The sequence below is a fragment of the Pseudorca crassidens genome, chromosome 2 (assembly GCF_039906515.1).
Source record: "Pseudorca crassidens isolate mPseCra1 chromosome 2, mPseCra1.hap1, whole genome shotgun sequence".
Classification (NCBI taxonomy): Eukaryota; Metazoa; Chordata; class Mammalia; order Artiodactyla; family Delphinidae; genus Pseudorca; species Pseudorca crassidens.
In genome coordinates this window covers 154471472-154490120 of record NC_090297.1, presented here as the reverse complement: position 1 = coordinate 154490120, position 18649 = coordinate 154471472, and the positions used below count along the sequence as shown (strand labels likewise).

At 53.6% G+C, this 18649-nt stretch overlaps 1 protein-coding gene and 2 long non-coding RNA genes across 3 annotated transcripts; 1 reads left to right on the top strand and 2 right to left on the bottom strand.

Annotated features, from left to right (window-relative positions):
- Positions 1 to 813: 813 nt before the first annotated feature.
- LOC137209468 (thimet oligopeptidase-like) lies at positions 814 to 7249 on the top strand. The gene is given in 9 exon segments (XM_067711169.1): positions 814 to 852; positions 2093 to 2167; positions 3587 to 3736; positions 5663 to 5821; positions 6179 to 6314; positions 6515 to 6553; positions 6556 to 6851; positions 6853 to 6884; positions 6964 to 7249. Coding segments are annotated over 9 exon segments (1212 nt in total).
- Positions 7250 to 7313: 64 nt separating this feature from the next.
- LOC137219999 (uncharacterized) lies at positions 7314 to 10325 on the bottom strand. The gene is made up of 6 exons (XR_010941404.1): positions 9573 to 10325; positions 9000 to 9139; positions 8755 to 8831; positions 8429 to 8568; positions 8158 to 8258; positions 7314 to 7995 (listed from the first exon to the last, which is right to left on the bottom strand). It is a non-coding gene; the product is annotated as an uncharacterized lncRNA (long non-coding RNA).
- Positions 10326 to 10334: 9 nt separating this feature from the next.
- Positions 10335 to 11958, bottom strand: LOC137220000 (uncharacterized). The gene is made up of 3 exons (XR_010941405.1): positions 11823 to 11958; positions 11250 to 11380; positions 10335 to 10814 (listed from the first exon to the last, which is right to left on the bottom strand). It is a non-coding gene; the product is annotated as an uncharacterized lncRNA (long non-coding RNA).
- Between the last annotated feature and the right edge of the window lie 6691 nt (positions 11959 to 18649).

The following is an 18649-nucleotide window of genomic DNA, read 5'->3' as shown; positions in this document are numbered from 1 at the left end:
TTAGGATGGATCTTTCACTTGATATCCCAACCACTGAGAGCCAGAAAGGGAATCTCCCCCTCCTTCCATGGTAACCTTCATTCATTCATCCACTCATCCCTTTATTCAACTCCTTTATTCAGCAAGTATTTATGAAGTGTCTACTACACAGCAGACACTCTTCTAGGTGCTGGGGACAGTAAACTGAGAAGGTGTGATTTATTACATGGGGATGATGTCTCGGAGACCACTGCAGGGCAGGGGAGGTGGTAGAGGGAAGGGGCAGTTCTAAATGCAGGCTCTGACAGGATTAGGGCAGACCTTGCCCTAAGCCAGGTTGGTTGCTTCAACACAGCTGTCCTCACCCAGGGCCATCCTATCCCTGCTTCACCCAGTTCTTCGGTAATGTCTGGGGAAAATCTGTGGTTGTCACACCTGGGGGGGAGGGGCCCCTGGAATCAAATGGGTGGGGCCAGGGATGCTGCTGGACCCCACACAGTGCCCAGGAGGGGCCCCCAGCAGAGGATAACCCACCCCAAATAACCCCGTGCCATGCCGTGGGGGAGACCCTGCACTAATATTATTCAGACCCGCTGATGCCCCTAGATTCCTGCACAGGCAGAGACTCTAACCGGGTCACCTCTGTATCCCGAGGTGACCTAGAGTGGGGCAGCCAGGAGGGCTGAGTATTGGGAATGAAATAACAAATCTCTGTGCCCACTCTCCCTGCCGCACCCCAGGGTCAATGGCCTCTATCTCCTCCCTGTGCAGGTAGCTTTTCCCTGAGCCATTTCTTCTTGTCAAGGTCCCTGTTGCAGGTTGGGTTCCCCAAAGATGACGTTGAGAGCAAGGACTGGAGTGCAGGTGGTTGATGTGAGATGTGCAGAGAACAGATACAGCTGCCATAGGGTCCCGCAATTCCACTCCTGGGCATAGATCCGGAGGAAACTCTAATTCAAAAATATATATACACCCCTGGGATTTCCCTGATGGTCTAGTGGTTAAGACTCTGTGCTTCCAGTGCAGGGAGCATGGGTTCCATTTCTGGCCAGGGAACTAAGATCCCACATGCTGTGTGACAAAAAAATAAAGAAAGAAAGAGAGAAAGAAAGAAAGAAAAAGAAAGAAGAAAGAAAAAAGAAAGAAAGAAAGAAAAGATACACGCACCCCAATGTTCATTGCAGCAGTATTTATAATAGACAAGATGTGGAAGCTACCTAAATATCGACTGATGGATGAATGGATAAAGAAGATGTGGTACATATATACAATGGAATATTATTCAGCCATAAAAAGAATGAAATAATGCTATTTGCAGCAACGTCGTGGATGGACCTAGAGATTATCATACTAAGTGAAGTAAGTCAGAAGAGAAAGAGAAATATATGATCTCACTTATATGTGAAATCTAAAATATGACACAAATGAACTTGTCTACGAAATAAAAACAGACTCACAGACATAGAGAACAGACTTGTGGTTGCCAAGGGGGAGAAAGAGTGAGGGAGGGTTGGATTGGGAGTTTGGGGTTAGCAGACACAAACTATTAAATATAGGATGGATAAACTACAAGGTCCTACTGTCTAGCACAGGGGACTATATTCAATATCCTGTGATAAGCCATAATGGAAAAGAAAAAGTTTTATTTATAGGTTCCATCCCTAACTGAGCTGGCCCATCCCCTCCCATGGCTCTAAGTGCAGCCCGAGGCTGCAGACTTCCCACCATGTTCTTCAGTTCCAGAGCAAGCCACCTGCAAATCAGCCGCATCTTCCCAGGGACTGGCAACTCTCCTTTGCTACTGATTCCAAGACAAATCCAGATAGCACAAATGTGACCATGAAAACAAACTCAGGCATGTTCAAATCAGGGAAATAACATTCTTATCTCTGTTTAGTAGTCGCTTAATTTTAGAATAGCTTAGAGTTACAAAAAAGTTGCAAAGATCTGTACAGAGTGCCGTGGACCCCCGACCCAGTACCCCTATTTCCAACACGTTAGTACGACATGTTTATCCAACTAAGGAACCGAGATGGATACATTATTATTAACTAAAGTCCACACTTTATTAGAATTTCCCTAGTTTTCCCCTAACATCCTTTTTCTGTCCCAGTCTCCTCTGGGCTGTGACATTTCTCAGACGTCCCTGGGCTTTGATACCTTGAAAGTTTTGAAGAGGACTGGTCAGGTATTTTGTCCCTCAATTTGTTTTTCTGTTGGTTTTCTGATGTTTTTCTTATGGTTGGTCTGGAGTTATGGGGTTTGGGGCGGAAGATCTAGACAGAGATAAAAATGCCATTCTCCTCAGGTCACATCAAGGATACACACCATCAACGGGACTTGTGACAAACAATTTTACCCTTGATCACCTGGCCAGTATTGTCTTTTTTTTTTTTTTTTTTGCTGTGTTGGGTCTTCGTTGCTGCACACGGGCTTTCTCTAGTTGCAGTGAGCAGGGACTCCTCTTCGTTGCGGGTACATGCTTCTCATTACGGTCACTTCTTTTGTTTCAGAGCACGGGCTCTAGATGTGCGGGTTTCTGTAGTTGTGGCATGGGGGCTCAGTAGTTGTGGCTCCCAGGATCTAGAGCGCAGGCTCAGTAGTTGTGGCCCATGGGCTTAGTTGATCTGCAGCACATGGGATCTTCCCGGACCAGGGCTCGAACCCGTGTCCCCTGCATTAGCAGGTGGATCCTTTTTTTCTTTTTCTTTTTTCCTTTTGGAACCAAAACTTTAATCCCAAGGATTCTCACAAAACATATTACAAATGACAGCATGAAAAAAAAATTGCACAGTAACTCAAAGTTCAGCTCTACAATATACTCTTAATATGGCAGGACATTGGTATCTTGATAATCTCAACTTCCAAAAAACATTACAAAGAGTTATGTATTCATGTACAGCAACCACAGAGGGGACTTATGACCTAACTCAAAGGTAAACTAACTTCCTTGAAACTTCTTAGATTCTAAACTCACTGGACAACCTCTTGTCCAGTGTGAAGACTAGTGGAATTCTTAAACCTCTAATCTAGGGTAAGGGTGCGGCTTTCATTTCTACCTGCTGGCTTGTGTTCACAGCACCTTTTAAAGACTGCTTGCTTAACTACAGCTGCATACCATATCCCAGCTACAGAAAGTCTTTTCAACGATTGCCAGTGTTGTTTCCATAATAATAAACATCACACTTTAGGTGGGCAGGAGTTAGAGTTTTATTATCAGTCTAGGCAACACCAAAAATTCAAAGCAAATTCAATTTTGCTTAAGGGAACATTGTAAAGTAACAATTCTTCATATTACATGCCTCATATGACCCATTTCAAACCATAGAGAATGACACCTTTATGTGTCACTGTCCCAAGAGACAAACAAATTTGAACAGCTAAAACATTTAAAAAGTGCATCAAGCTTCAGAAGTCTCAAACAAAACTTGAATTTTCTGTACATACTCCTGTCAAATGAAGTTATTTCCTGTGCACCACTCCTCTTGCAAAGTGGTCTTCTACTTCCTTTCATTTGACCTGGATCAGCTAGGAGACATAGAGAAAGATCGGGACGGCTTGTGATTTCTCTCCTGGGACAGTGATCTCTCTCTTCTCCTATATCTAGAAAGGGACCTGCTCCAGCTGCGGGAGAAGCTTCTCCATCTTGGAGATCTGTGACAAGGGGGAGGACTCCTCCTCCAATAATCATCTTGAGGGCAACGAGCCCAAGAAGGAGGTGGCCACGATTTCGACTTCTCTTTTCCCCATTCGACAGGTCCACTCTTACTCGGCAGCCACAGAGTGTTCTCCCGTCTAGTTCTCAGACAGCATCCACTGCATCTCGGGGATCTTCATTTTCAACAAGAGCGAAGCCGGGAGGGTTTTTAGCAACCCACACACTTTGGAGTGGTCCATAATAGCCTAAAGCTCGTTCGAATTCACTCTTGTTACCACTGTTTCCAGGATTCCCTACATAAACGTTACAATCCAACGGACAGGAATCCCGATGCAAGACCCTCGTGGCTCCTGGGTTTCACGGGCCACAGGGTGATCCCGGGCCTCTAGAATCTGGCAGCTGAATCTGCTCGCACAAGCTGTCCTGTGGGGATTCTTTTCCCCCTATGTGCCCAGCCCAGGGCCCTGCTGTCTAGGCCCAACCTCCAGGGTGACAGGGTGAACCCCAGGTCCCTGGAGCAAACACTCAGAGCCCTGGTGACCGGGCTAATGGGGCTGGGGCGGCAGGTGGACATGTGTGGCAACCCTGGTGGTGTTTGGCCCCATCTGCAGTTCCAGTTCCAGCTGAGAAAGAGCCTCGCTGTGTTATTTTCTCCTGGTTGTGTAAGGATCCCTGGTGTCATTTGACAGAAATATAGATGGTGTGTTCTTTCTCTCTTTTCTCCCTGCTTCCTCTCGTCCCTCTCTCCCTCCCTCTCTCCCTCTCCCTCTTTCCCTCTCTCTCCCCTTCCTCTCCCTCCTCCCTCTCCCCCTCCCTCTCTGCAGAGGGAAGGAGGTGTAGGGAGGAGGGAGAGAGAGCAGGAGAGGGAGAGAGGGATAGAGGGAGTGAAAGACGTCTCTCCCTCCCTCCCTCTATCCCTCTCTCTCTCCCCCCTCTCCCTCTCCTGCTCTCTCTCTCTCTCCCTCTACTTCCTTCCCCCTCTGGAGAGGGAAGGAGGTGGAGGGAGAGGGAGAGCGGAATATGGAAACAGGGACAGGGAGAGAGGAAGGGAGAGAAGGAGAGGGAGGAGGGAAGGGGGAGAGGGAGAGGGGGAGGGATAGAGGGAGAGGGAAAGAGGGAGAGAGAGAGAGGGACAGGGAAAGAGGGACAGAGAGAGAGGGAGGGAGAGAGGCAGAGGGAGAGATGGAGGGAGAGGGAGAGTGAGAGGCAGCGAGGTAGAGGGAGGGAGGGAGAGAGGTAGAAGTGCTGAGGAGGGGGGTTCCCTACCCCTCCCACTCCCATCCTGTCCCCACTGCTTTCTCTTTTTTCTGCTTCAACAAACTCCAGGCGCCTTTTAGATCAGCCCTGAAGTCAACGTTGATGCTTGGACAGCCTGACCTCCCCGCTGACTTCCAGCCCAGGACCACCACTGGGAGATGAAGTCTGCAGGGCCCTGGGCAGCAGGCTGCACAGGCACCTCTTCTGATGCCCAATCTCTCCTCGTTTATGAGGCAGCCGCCAACTCCCCTCCCTGACTCCCCAAGGTTTGGGGCCTTTTTAATATGTGTCAATAATGCCATGAGCTACTATTTAACTTTTCCATGAGGACCCATCTCCCAAAATGCAGTGGTTTTCAGCCTTGGCTGCACTAGAGAACCCCCAGGGAAGGGAGAGACGTCTCTCCCTCCCTCTCTCTCCCTCTCCCTCTGTACTTCTGTCTACCTCTCTCCCTCACTCTCTCCCTCTGGGGTGATGCCCAATGAGCTCAGAATCACAGATGGCCCCCCATCCCCTCTCTGTGGCTTGCATGGGGGATGGGCCTTCTCACTGTGGCCTGGGCACAGCCTTGACATTCAGACATCGGGTCCTGCATGGACACTTGTGCTTGTTGCATACCGCATGTGGCTGCAGTCTGTGCTTCTGTAGATGGGGGCTGTGCATGAGCCCTTCACCTTCCCCACAGACAACACTGGTGGTCGCTCGGCCTCGCGGGTGATGCAGGGGGCATGGGGGACAGTCCTGTGTCCCCACCTTCTTGGGCTACAGACAGGCCACACTGGTTCTGTGGTGACTGGGGGCTCCCAGGAGAAACCCCCGCAGACCGGAGAGGTGGCCCCAGAGAAGGTGTCGTACGCCTGGGGCCGGGCCTCATTAGCAAGCCATGGGCCACCTGCAGCAACAGGCGTCTCACCGTCCAGGCGCTGGGTGTTTGGGCACCGTGGGGATGAGCTGCTGTCTGCACGGCAGCCGTGTTTGCCTTGTTGAGCCCGGGGAGGCCCCTTGGTGGCTCCTGGAGATCCTGGCCACATTTCTTCCTGTCCTTGTCCTTAGAGCCCATCACGGTTCATGCCATTTCTTGTTCCAAAAGGACCTGTGTTAATAAAGACCATGTGTTAGGACAGCACCAATGTGTCTAGAAATCCGGGCCAGGAGGAGGAGGGAGGGGGATTGGCTGTGCCTGCCAGTGGCCTGAGAGCCCTGCCCACCTGCAGAGACCTGGCCCGGGGCCCGCGGGGAGGGCATGGCCCATGGTCCCCAGCACCTTCCATCTCTGGGTTCCAGGAGAACTGCGTGATCCTCAGGGAGCTGGTGAGGCTGCAGGCCCAGAAGTCCCGCCTGCTGGGGTTCCGCACACATGCTGACTCTGTGCTGGAGGTGAACTTGGACAAGACCAGGCAGGTGGTGGCCACTGTCCTAGGTAACCCCGCCTCCCCCTGAGTTCCAGTGGGGACGGGGTCAGGCGGACCTTGACTGGACGTGGTGCTGCCTGAGACCCCACTATGTCAGCCCTTGGGGGTCAGCTTCCTGGACCCTTCATGCTGCCTCGAGGGGCACAGGAATGGGGGCGGCTGGGGGCCACCCCAGGGACGTAGCTGAGCCTCTCCCTTCCACCCGCAGGTGAGCTGACCAAGAAGCTGAAGCCCCTTGGGGAGCAGGAGCAGCCGTGATCCTGGAGCTAAAGAAGGCTGAGTGCCAGAGGTGGGGCCTGCACTTTGACGGCCCCATCAACACCTTGATCCTGCATTACTACATGAACCAGGGAGAGGAGACACGCTACCATGTGGACCAGTACCTGCTTAATGAGTCCTTCCCTATGCAGTTGGTCACGCATGGGCTGCCGGGCATCTCCCAGGAGATGCTGGGGCTGACCTTTGACCTGGAAGAGGGCACCAACATGTGTCACGAAGACATGAGGCTCTACATGGTCCGGGATGCGGCCTCAAGCAAGGTCGTCCATCGGCAAGTTCTACCTGGACTTCTATCCTCGGTGCCTGCATGGGGGAACCTGTTGGCCGTGGGCCGGGGCTCCTCTGTGGAAGCGGAGCCTCACCTGCATCCCTCCCCAGGGAGGGGAAGTCCAGGCACGCGGCCTGCTTCAGCCTGCAGCCGGGCTGCCTGCAGCACGACGGGAGCTGTCAGTTTGCCATTGCGGCCATGGTGGCCAACTTCACCAAGGCTACGCACAACCTGCCTTCCCTGCTGCAGCATGATAAGCGGGAGACCTACTTCCATGACTTCAGGCACGTGATGCATCAGCTCCGCTCCCAGGTGCAGGGCTGCAGGCAGGGGGCAGGGAGGTCCCAGGTGCACGTGGTCCTCAGGCAGTCCCTCGCCATGGGATTTTTTCCCTGACGTCACCCCACACATGGTGACGCCCTCGGTGTCAGTTTCCATCATCAAACCCCAGGCACTGGGTGCAAAAACAAAGGATATGGATGCCTTCGAGGCTCTAAAGGCTAGAAGACACAGACCAAGGAGTCAGGGCTGGTTCCCTGCATATTAAATACACGTACGCAAGAGTTGCCTTTAAAAAACACAAAAGAAAAGAAAAGAACGTGACCTGCAAATCTGCGGACAGCTGATTATGAGAACAGAGGGAAGGCTCTGGTGCCGGGGGCGCAGTGCCCTGTGAGACTCTGGGGCTGCTGCCCGTCTCCGTGGAGGCTCAGCAAGTCCCAGTGACTTCACCACATGGGGGACGCCAGCTGAGCATCTGGGCCCAGGACCCACTGCACATTCAGTCTTCCTGCAGTCAGCCCTTCGTCCTAAGTGCGATGCTCTCACAGGCTGCACCGGGCAGCAAGGGGATAGTTTACTGAGCTGTGCATCCATCACTACTGCCGTGTTTTGGACCACTTCCATCACCCCCAAAATGTCACTCACACACATAGCTATCACTCCGCCCCCTCATCAGCCCCTGAGAACAAGGAACCCACTCTGTGACTCTGTGGATCTACCTGCTCTGGACGTTTCTCCTCAGTGGGGTCACACCCTGTGCATCCTTCTGTGCCTGACTTCTCTCGCTGAACATCGTGCTCTCAGGGTGCATCCACGTGACAGCGAGTGTCAGGGATTCACCCCCTTGCGTGGCTGAGGGACTGAAAAAACAAAAAGGAAAACAAAGGAAAGTTGAATGCACCTCTGGTGACAGCCGGTGATGAGAAACAGAGGTGAGGCTCTGGGGCCGGGGGCACCATGCCTGTGAGGCCCTGGGGTTGGTGCCAGTCTCCGTGGAGGCTCAGCAAGTCCCACTAACTTACCCAAGTTGGGGGCTGCCAGCTAAGTGTCTGGGCCCAGGATCCACTGCTCATTCAGTCTTCCTAAGGTCAGCCCTTCGTCCTGAGAGCAATGCTCACAGAGGCTGCAATGTGAAGCATGGGGACAGTTTACTGAGCTGTGCAGCCGTCACTACTGCCGTGCTTTGGACCACTGCAATCAACCCCAAAATGTCCCTCATGCCCTTAGCTATCACTCCGTCCCCTCGCCAGCTCCTGACAACCAGGAACTGACTCTCTGACTATGTGGATCTACCTGTTCTGGACATTTCTCCTCAGTGGTGTCACACCCTGTGTGTCCTTCTGTGTCTGAATTCTCTCACTGAGCATCGTGTTTTCAGAGTGCATCCACGTGGCAGCGAGTGTCAGGGGTTCACCACTTTGTGTGCTGAGGGACTGAGAAAAGAAAAAAGAAAAGAAAGGAACGTTGCAAGAAGTCTGGTGACAGCTGGTGATGAGAACCAGAGGGAAGGCTCTGGGCCCGGGAGCGCCGTGACCTGTGAGGCCCTGGGGCTGCTTCCAGGCTCCATGGAGGCTCAGGAATTCCCAGTTACTTCCCCAAGTAGGGGACAGGCAACTTACCATCTGGGCCCAGGACCCACTGCTCATTCAGTCTTCCTGCGGTCAGCCCTTCGTACTGAGAGCGATGCTCTCACAGGCTGCAACAGTGAGCATGGGGACAGTTTAGTGAGCTGTGTAGCCGTCCCTACTGCCGTGCTTTGGACCACTTCCATCACACCAAAAATGTCCCTCACAATCTAAGCTACCACTCCTTCACCTCACCACACCCTGAAAAGCAGGAACCCACTCTGACTATGTGGATATACTTGTTCTGGACGTTTCTCCTCAGTGGTGTCACACCATGTGTGTCCTTCTGTGTCTGACTTCTCTCACTGAGCATCGTGCTCTCAGGGTGCATGCACAAGGCAGCAAGTGTCAGGACTTCACCGCTTTGCATGCAGAGGGACTGAGAAAAGAAAAAGAAAAGCAAGGAACATTGCATGCAAGTCTGGTAAGAGCCGGTGATTACAACCAGAGAGAAGGTTATAGGGGTGGGGGCTCCATGCCCTGTGAGGCCTTGGGGCTGCTGCCAATCTCCGTGGAGGCTCGGAAACTCCCAGTCACTTCCCTAAGTGGGGGACCGCCAACGGAGCATCTCCGCCCAGGACCCACTGTTCGTTCAGTCTTCCTGCAGTCAGCCCTTCGTCCTAAGTGCGATGCTCTCACAGGCTGCACCAGGCAGCAAGGGGATAGTTTACTGAGCTGTGCATCCATCACTACTGCCGTGCTTTGGACCACTTCCATCACCCCCAAAATGTCACTCACACACATAGCTATCACTCCGCCCCCTCATCAGCCCCTGAGAACAAGGAACCCACTCTGTGACTCTGTGGATCTACCTGTTCTGAATGTTTCTCCTCAGTGGGGTCACACCCTGTGTGTCCTTCTTTGTCTGACTTCTCTCCTGTAGCGTAGAGATCTCAGGGGGCATCCATGTGGCAGTGAGTGTCACGGCTTCAATCCTTTGCATGCTGAGAGATGGAAAAAAGATAAAAGAAAAGAATGGAACATTGCATGAAAGTCTGGTGACAGCTGGTGATGAGAATCAGATGCAAGGCTCTGGGGCGCCATGCCCTCTGAGGCCCTGGGGCTGCTGCAAGTCTCCGTGGAAGCTCAGCAACTCCCAGTCAGTACTCCAAGTACGGGGGCCGCCAACTGAGTGTCTGGGTCCAGGACCCACTGCTCGTTCTGTCTTCCTGCAGTCAGCCCTTCGTCCTGAGAGTGATGTTCTCACAGGCTACAACGGGGAGCATGTGGACAGTTTACTGAGCTGTTCAGCCGTCCCTACTGCCATGCTTTGAACCACTTCCATCACCCGAAAAATGTCCCTCATCCACTTAGCTATCACTCCGTCCCCTCCTCAGCCCCTGATAACCAGGAACCTAATCTCTGACTCTGTGAATCTGCCTGTTCTGGACGTTTCTCCTCAGTGGTGTCACACCCTGTATGTCCTTCGGTGTCTGACTTCTTTTGCTGAGCATCGTGTCCTCAGGGTGCATCCACATGGCAGTGAGTGTCACGTATTCACCCCTTTGCATGCTGAGGGACTGAGAAAAGAAAAAAGAAAAGAAAGGAATATTGCATGCAAGTCTGTTGACTGGTGGCACCATGACCTGTGAGGGCCTGGGGCAGCTGCCAGTCTCCGTGGAGGATCAGCAACTCCCAGTCACTTCCCCAAGTGGGGGCCGCCAACTGATTGTCTGCGCCCAGGACCCACTGCTCGTTCAGTCTTCCTTCAGTCAGCCCTTTGTACTGAGAGAGGTGTTCTCACAGGCTACAATGGGGAGCAAGGGGACAGTTTACTGAGCTGTTAAGCCGTCCCTACTGCCGTGCTTTGGACCACTTCCATCACCCCAAAAATGTCCCTCATGCCATTACCTGTCACTCCGTCACCTTGCGAGACCCTGACAACCAGGAACCCACTCTCAGACTATGTGGATCTACCTGTTCTGGACGTTTCTCTTCAGTGGGGTCAGACGCAGGGTGTCCTTCTGTGTCTGAGTTGTCTCACCGACCATCGTGTCAGGGTGCATCCACGTGGCGTCGAGTGTCAGGGGTTCACCTCTTTGCATGCAGAAGGACTGAGAAAAGAAAAAAAAGAAAAGACAGGAACATTGCGTGCAAGTCTGCTGACAACTGGTGATGAGAATCCGAGGGAAGCCACTGTGACTGGGGGCACCAGGCCCTGTGAGGCCCTGGGGTTGCTGCCAGTCTCCTTGGAGGCTCACCAACTCCCAGTCACTACCCCAAGTGGGGGGCCGCCAAATGGGCGTCTTTGCCAGGGACCCACTGATCGTTCAGTCTTCCTGCGGTCAGCCCTTCGTCCTGAGAGCGATGCTCTCACGGGCCGCATGGGAGCACGGGAGACAGTTTACTAAGCTGTGAAGCCATCACAACTGCCACTTGTTCGACCATTTCCGTCACCCCAAAAATATCCCTCACGCCCTTGGCTATTAATCCGTCTCCTCGGCAGCCCCTGACAACCAGGGACTTACTCTCTGCCTCTGTGGATCTACCTTTTCTGTACGTTTCTCCTCAGTGGTGTCACACCCTGTGTGTCCTTCTGTGTCTGACTTGTCTCACCAACCATCGTGTCCTCAGGGTGCATTCAGGTGGCAGTGAGTGTCAGGGGTTCACCCTTTTCATGCTGAGGAAAGGAAAAAAGATAAAAGAAAAGAACGGAACATTGCATGTAAGTCTGGTGACAGCTGGTGATGAGAACCAGAGGGAAGGCTCTGGGGCAGGGGGCGCCATGCCCTGTGAGGCCCTGGGGCTGCTGCGAGTCTCTGAGGAGGCTCAGCAACTCCCAGTCACTACCCCAAGTGGGGAGCCACCAACTGAGAGTCTGGGCCCAGGACCCACTGCACGTTCAGTCTTCCTGCAGTCAGCCCTTCGTTCTGAGAGCGATGTTCTCACAGGCTACAACGGGAAGCATGGGGACAGTTTACTGAGCTGTGCAGCCCTCCCTACTGCCGTGCTTTGGATCATTTCCATCACGCCCAAAATATCCCTCAGGCCCTTACCAATCACTGCATCCTCTCGCCAGCCCCTGACAACCAGGAACCCACTCTCTGCCTATGTGGATCTACCTGTTCTGGACGTTTCTCCTCAGTGGGGTCACACCCTGTGTGTCCTTCTGTGTCTGACTTCTCTCCCATAGCGTAGAAGTCTCAGGGTGCATCCAAGTGGCAGCGAGTGTCAGGGCTTCACCACTTTGCATGGCCTAGTGACGTAAAGCAGAGAAGATAAAAGAAAAGAACGTTGCATGCAAGTCTGTTGACAGCCGGTGATGAGAAACAGAGGGGAGGCTCTGGGGATGGGCGCACTGTGCTCTGTGAGGTCCTGGGGCTGCTGCCAGTCTCCAGGGAGGCTCAGAAAGCCCCAGTGACTTCCCCACGTGGGGGGTGCCAGCTCAGGGTCTGGGCCCAGGACTCACTGCGTGTTCAGTCTTCGTGTGGTCAGCCCTTCTTCCTGAGAGCGATGCTCTCAAAGGCTGGGGACAGTTTACTGAGCTTAGCTATCACTCCGTTCCCTCAGCAGCCCCTGAAAACCAGGAACCCACAGACTATGTGGATCTACCTGTTCTTGACGTTTCTCCTCAGTGGTGTCACACCCAGTGTGCCCTTGTGTGTCTGACTTCTCTCGCTCAGAATCATGTTCTCAGGGTACATCCACGTGGCAGCGAGTGTCAGGGCTTCACCACTTTGCATGGCCCAGTGGCGTAAGGAAGAAAAGAGAAAAGAAAGGAACATTGCATGCAAGTCTGCTGACAGCCGAAGATGACAATGGGTGCCACGGACGGCTCGGAAGAGGGCAAGGGCATAACCCAAGAGCCCTGGGAGGCGTAGGAGAGGTCGCAGCGAGGGAGGTAGAAAGGTATGCGATTCTCCGAAGCAGTCACCGTAACCCAGGTGTAAACTCATAAACGGTAGACGCGGAGCAAGGGCGACACAGATGGCAGGGAGGAGTACGAGGGACACTAGAAAGGAAAACGGTCAGGGCTTCACCAGGGATTGGGTGCATTCCTTTCTCTCCTCTAACAGAGGTTATCAGTAACCGGGCTAGTCGCTGGGAATCAAGAGTAAGCAAAACAGGCGTGATCTCTTCTTCCTCACGGACCACGGGATAAACTTACCTACCTGAAACTGGATGTGAAAGGCGACGACGGCCATAAGCGAGAGGTGCGTGGTGTCACGTGAGCTACGGTAGGGGGACGTGATGAGTTGAGTAGGTAAGGGGACGCTTTCTTGACCAAGTGACACCTGAGAAGAGATGAGAAGGGTGAGGCGGCATCAGTCAGCTGCAAACTAAACAGAGGGACACTTCCTGCAGAGGGGCAGCACGGGCAATGCGCCGTTGTAAGTATGCAGGCCTGAGAGGAGGCCACCGTGGGCAGGACGATTGAGAATGAAAGGAAGGAGCTGCAGGACGAGGCCGCAGAGATCACGCTCCACCCTGCCCAGGGCATGCCCTGCCCTGCGGACTAGCACACCCAGAGAGAGAGTACCAGTGCACAGCCAGATGAGAAGCCTGCTCGAGAATGCAAGCCAACGCTGCTTCTTTCACCAAGAAAGTCTTGCCTGGTAAACTAAACAGCGTGTCCATAGAGCGGACACGTGATTTACATTCTGAAGCAGGCGCCCCGCCTTACGGAACGGCGACGGTTCTCAGGGGGGCCGGGCGGGAGCCGCTCCGCGCGTCTGTGCCAGGGACCCACCCGCCTGCGGGACCTCCGGCCGCCCCGCAGGAAGCTACGACGCCCAGTCCCACGGCTACCTGTGCAGCGAGGTGTACTCCGCGGACGCGTGCCACACACACTTCAAGTGGGAGGGCGGCCTGAGTGGCAAGGCGAGAGGCCGGCCTGCCGCGCAGACCAAGAAGGCGCTCTTCGGCCTGGGCCTAGGTGCTTGCGCCGCCCCCCTGGGCCTACCGGGCTCTGAGGGCCCTGCCCTGGACCCCCTGCCCCCCTGCCCTTGGTTCAGTCACAGCAGAGGTGGCCACACCCACACCCTCTGTGACCTCGGCGTTCCACCCTCCTGCAGCCCCGCCCGCCCCCCTCCGCCGGTTGCCCTGGGCTACGGAAGCTGCATCCTGGGGCCAGGGGGTTCCCAGGAGGCCAAGGGAAGACACGATGGCCTTCAATGAGTCGCAGAGGCCTTACGTGGCCTTATGTGGTTGGGCTCACCTCTTACCTTTCAGTGAACTCTGCGAGAAGACAGGGACCTGCAGGCTCACAGTTGGGCTCCACGGTAAGGTGTGCGGGACAGACCTCAAACTGACCCACGGCATGGAGCAACACCCGCCATCGAGAGGTCTACAAGAGAGCCGCTGCAGCTAGCCCACAGGTCCGAGAAAACTAGATTCTTCTTTACGTAAGTGAGTTTTGGGGAGATTTGTTGCAAAGCATTATCACAGCAAGAGCCGACTAATACAACATTCTCCAAATCGCTGCCATGTCCACGGCTGCCACCGAGCCTACGTGTAAGGCAACTGTGTCCTCGAACTTTGAGAACTCCCGAATTCTCGGTGCCTCTCCAACACAATGTACGTGGCTAAGGTGTCCCCAGATAACTTCACTAACGTACCACCGAGACCGCCCTAAGCTTTTATTAAACGCAAAGCAACGCTCTTTCTATTCGTTTTCTGTTTCTACGTAGGTAAAATGCTTTCCGACAATCTAAAAGGATGGAAAATTGGCACAAAACACTCTGTGGATAGTTGTTTTCCACAAAGGAAAATCACAAAGGAAACAGGCATTTCACCGGCTGTAGAGCACTAACGCCCCCTAGTGCCTCTAAATGCCAAGTGAACAGAGGCACTTAATTAAATATCGAATCCCAGCTCTCTCCGCTTGAGAGGGAGAGCAAGCCATTCCCAAGTGGAGGAGGGATGTTTTCAGCAGCTATCTGCAACATTCTGTGGACCTGGCCACTGTGTAGCTACAAAGAAACCTTTTGTCTGAGGAAACTAACTAAAGAAACTTGAAAGTGGAAAAAGCGAGAAAGAATGAGACAATACCCTTATCTTGGTGACTCATTCACTTATTCGTCCACTTACCAAAGCAAACATCCACTACGTGTAGAGAGTACTGTGCTGAAAACCGCACAGAACACGTAGACGTACCCCCACTCGCAGGGAGGTTAGATACCAGAGAGGGAGACAAGATGTAGATTACCTTACGGCAGTTCCGCACATGTCTTGTTAAACTGTTTACAGCTTCAGGGGAGAGAAGGGATCCACAAATCGCTTGGATTCTCAGTGAAGTCTTCGCAGAGAAGGAGGTGCAAAATAGGTGGACTGGAAGAAAGAAAAAAATTAACCTCGTGGGTAGATATAAAACGGAGCAGAGGTGCACAGATATTTAGACCCCGCTCTTCCTTGAAACGTCTAGAAAGTGAAACTGAAGCCAGATTACGGAGGGCCTTGAGTGTCAGTCTTAGGAGCTTGGCCGTATGGGGATGACAGAGGGTGCCACGGACGGCTCGGAAGAGGGCAAGGGCATAACCCAAGAGCCCTGGGAGGCGTAGGAGAGGTCGCAGCGAGGGAGGTAGAAAGGCATGCGATTCTCCGAAGCAGTCACCGTAACCCAGGTGTAAACTCATAAACGGTAAACGCGGAGCAAGGGCGACACAGATGGCAGGGAAGAGTACGAGGGACACTAGAAAGGAAAACGGTCAGGGCTTCACCAGGGATTGGGTGCATTCCTTTCTCTCCTCTAACAGAGGTTATCAGTAACCGGGCTAGTCGCTGGGAATCAAGAGTAAGCAAAACAGGCGTGATCTCTTCTTCCTCACGGACCACGGGGTAAACTTACCTACCTGAAACTGGATGTGAAAGGCGACGACGGCCATAAGCGAGAGGTGCGTGGTGTCACGTGAGCTACGGTAGGGGGACGTGATGAGTTGAGTAGGTAAGGGGACGCTTTCTTGACCAAGTGACACCTGAGAAGAGATGAGAAGGGTGAGGCGGCATCAGTCAGCTGCAAACTAAACAGAGGGACACTTCCTGCAGAGGGGCAGCACGGGCAATGCGCCGTTGTAAGTATGCAGGCCTGAGAGGAGGCCACCGTGGGCAGGACGATTGAGAATGAAAGGAAGGAGCTGCAGGACGAGGCCGCAGAGATCACGCTCCACCCTGCCCAGGGGATGCCCTGCCCTGCGGACTAGCACACCCAGAGAGAGAGTACCAGTGCACAGCCAGATGAGAAGCCTGCTCGAGAATGCAAGCCAACGCTGCTTCTTTCACCAAGAAAGTCTTGCCTGGTAAACTAAACAGCGTATGCATAGAGCGGACACGTGATTTACACTCTGAAGCAGGCGCCCCGCCTTACGGAAGCGACGGTTCTCAGGGGGGCCGGGCGGGAGCCGCTCCGCGCGTCTGTGCCAGGGACCCACCCGCCTGCGGGACCTCCGGCCGCCCCGCAGGAACCTACGACGCCCAGTCCCACGGCTACCTGTGCAGCGAGGTGTACTCCGCGGACGCGTGCCACACACACTTCAAGTGGGAGGGCGGCCTGAGTGGCAAGGCGAGAGGCCGGCCTGCCGCGGCAGACCAAGAAGGCGCTCCTCGGCCTGGGCCTAGGTGCTTGCGCCGCACCCCTGGGCCTACCGGGCTCTGAGGGCCCTGCCCTGGACCCCCTGCCCCCCTGCCCTTGGTTCAGTCACAGCAGAGGTGGCCACACCCACACCCTCTGTGACCTCGGCGTTCCACCCTCCTGCAGCCCCGCCCGCCCCCCTCCGCCGGTTGCCCTGGGCTATGGAAGCTGCATCCTGGGGCCAGGGGGTTCCCAGGAGGCCAAGGGAAGACACGATGGCCGTCAATGAGTCGCAGAGGCCTTACGTGGCCTTGTGTGGTTGGGCTCACCTCTTAACTTTCAGTGAACTCTGCGAGAAGACGGGGACCTGCAGCCTCACAGTTGGGCTCCACGGTAAGGTGTGCGGGACAGACCTCAAACTGACCCACGGCATGGAGCAACACCCGCCATCGAGAGGTCTACAAGAGAGCCGCTGCAGCTAGCCCACAGGTCCGAGAAAACTAGATTCTTCTTTACGTAAGTGAGTTTTGGGGAGATTTGTTGCAAAGCATTATCACAGCAAGAGCCGACTAATACAACATTCTCCAAATCGCTGCCATGTCCACGGCTGCCACCGAGCCTACGTGTAAGGCAACTGTGTCCTCGAACTTTGAGAACTCCCGAATTCTCGGTGCCTCTCCAACACAATGTACGTGGCTAAGGTGTCCCCAGATAACTTCACTAACGTACCACCGAGACCGCCCTAAGCTTTTATTAAACGCAAAGCAACGCTCTTTCTATTCGTTTTCTGTTTCTACGTAGGTAAAATGCTTTCCGACAATCTAAAAGGATGGAAAATTGGCACAAAACACTCTGTGGATAGTTGTTTTCCACAAAGGAAAATCACAAAGGAAACAGGGATTTCACCGGGTGTAGAGCACTAACGCCCCCTATGCCTCTAAATGCCAAGTGAACAGAGGCACTTAATTAAATATCGAATCCCAGCTCTCTCCGCTTGAGAGGGAGAGCAAGCCATTCTCAAGTGGAGGAGGGATGTTTTCAGCAGCTGTCTGCAACATTCTGTGGACCTGGCCACTGTGTAGCTACAAAGAAACCTTTTGTCTGAGGAAACTAACTAAAGAAACTTGAAAGTGGAAAAAGCGAGAAAGAATGAGACAATACCCTTATCTTGGTGACTCATTCACTTATTCCTTCACTTACCAAAGCAAATATCCACTACGTGTAGAGAGTACTGTGCTGAAAACCGCACAGAACACGGAGACGTACCCCCACTCGCAGGGAGGTTAGATACCAGAGAGGGAGACAAGATGTAGATTACCTTACGGCAGTTCCGCACATGTCTTGTTAAACTGTTTACAGCTTCAGGGGAGAGAAGGGATCCACAAATCGCTTGGATTCTCAGTGAAGTCTTCGCAGAGAAGGAGGTGCAAAATAGGTGGACTGGAAGAAACAAAAAATTAACCTCGTGGGTAGATATGAAACGGAGCAGAGGTGCACAGATATTTAGACCCCGTTCTTCCTTGAAACGTGTAGAAAGTGAAACTGAAGCCAGATTACGGAGGGCCTTGAGTGTCAGTCTTAGGAGCTTGGCCGTATGGGGATGACAGCGGGTGCCACGGACGGCTCGGAAAAGGGCAAGGGCATAACCCAAGAGCCCTGGGAGGCGTAGGAGAGGTCGCAGCGAGGGAGGTAGAAAGGCATGCGATTCTCCGAAGCAGTCACCGTAACCCAGGTGTAAACTCATAAACGGTAGACGCGGAGCAAGGGCGACACAGATGGCAGGGAGGAGTACGAGAGACACTAGAAAGGAAAACGGTCAGGGCTTCACCAGGGATTGGGTGCATTCCTTTCTCTCCTCTAACAGAGGTTATCAGTAACCGGGCTAGTCGCTGGGAATCAAGAGTAAGCAAAACAGGCGTGATCTCTTCTTCCTCACGGACCACGGGGTAAACTTACCTACCTGAAACTGGATGTGAAAGGCGACGACGGCCATAAGCGAGAGGTGCGTGGTGTCACGTGAGCTACGGTAGGGGGACGTGATGAGTTGAGTAGGTAAGGGGACGCTTTCTTGACCAAGTGACACCTGAGAAGAGATGAGAAGGGTGAGGCGGCATCAGTCAGCTGCAAACTAAACAGAGGGACACTTCCTGCAGAGGGGCAGCACGGGCAATGCGCCGTTGTAAGTATGCAGGCCTGAGAGGAGGCCACCGTGGGCAGGACGATTGAGAATGAAAGGAAGGAGCTGCAGGACGAGGCCGCAGAGATCACGCTCCACCCTGCCCAGGGCATGCCCTGCCCTGCGGACTAGCACACCCAGAGAGAGAGTACCAGTGCACAGCCAGATGAGAAGCCTGCTCGAGAATGCAAGCCAACGCTGCTTCT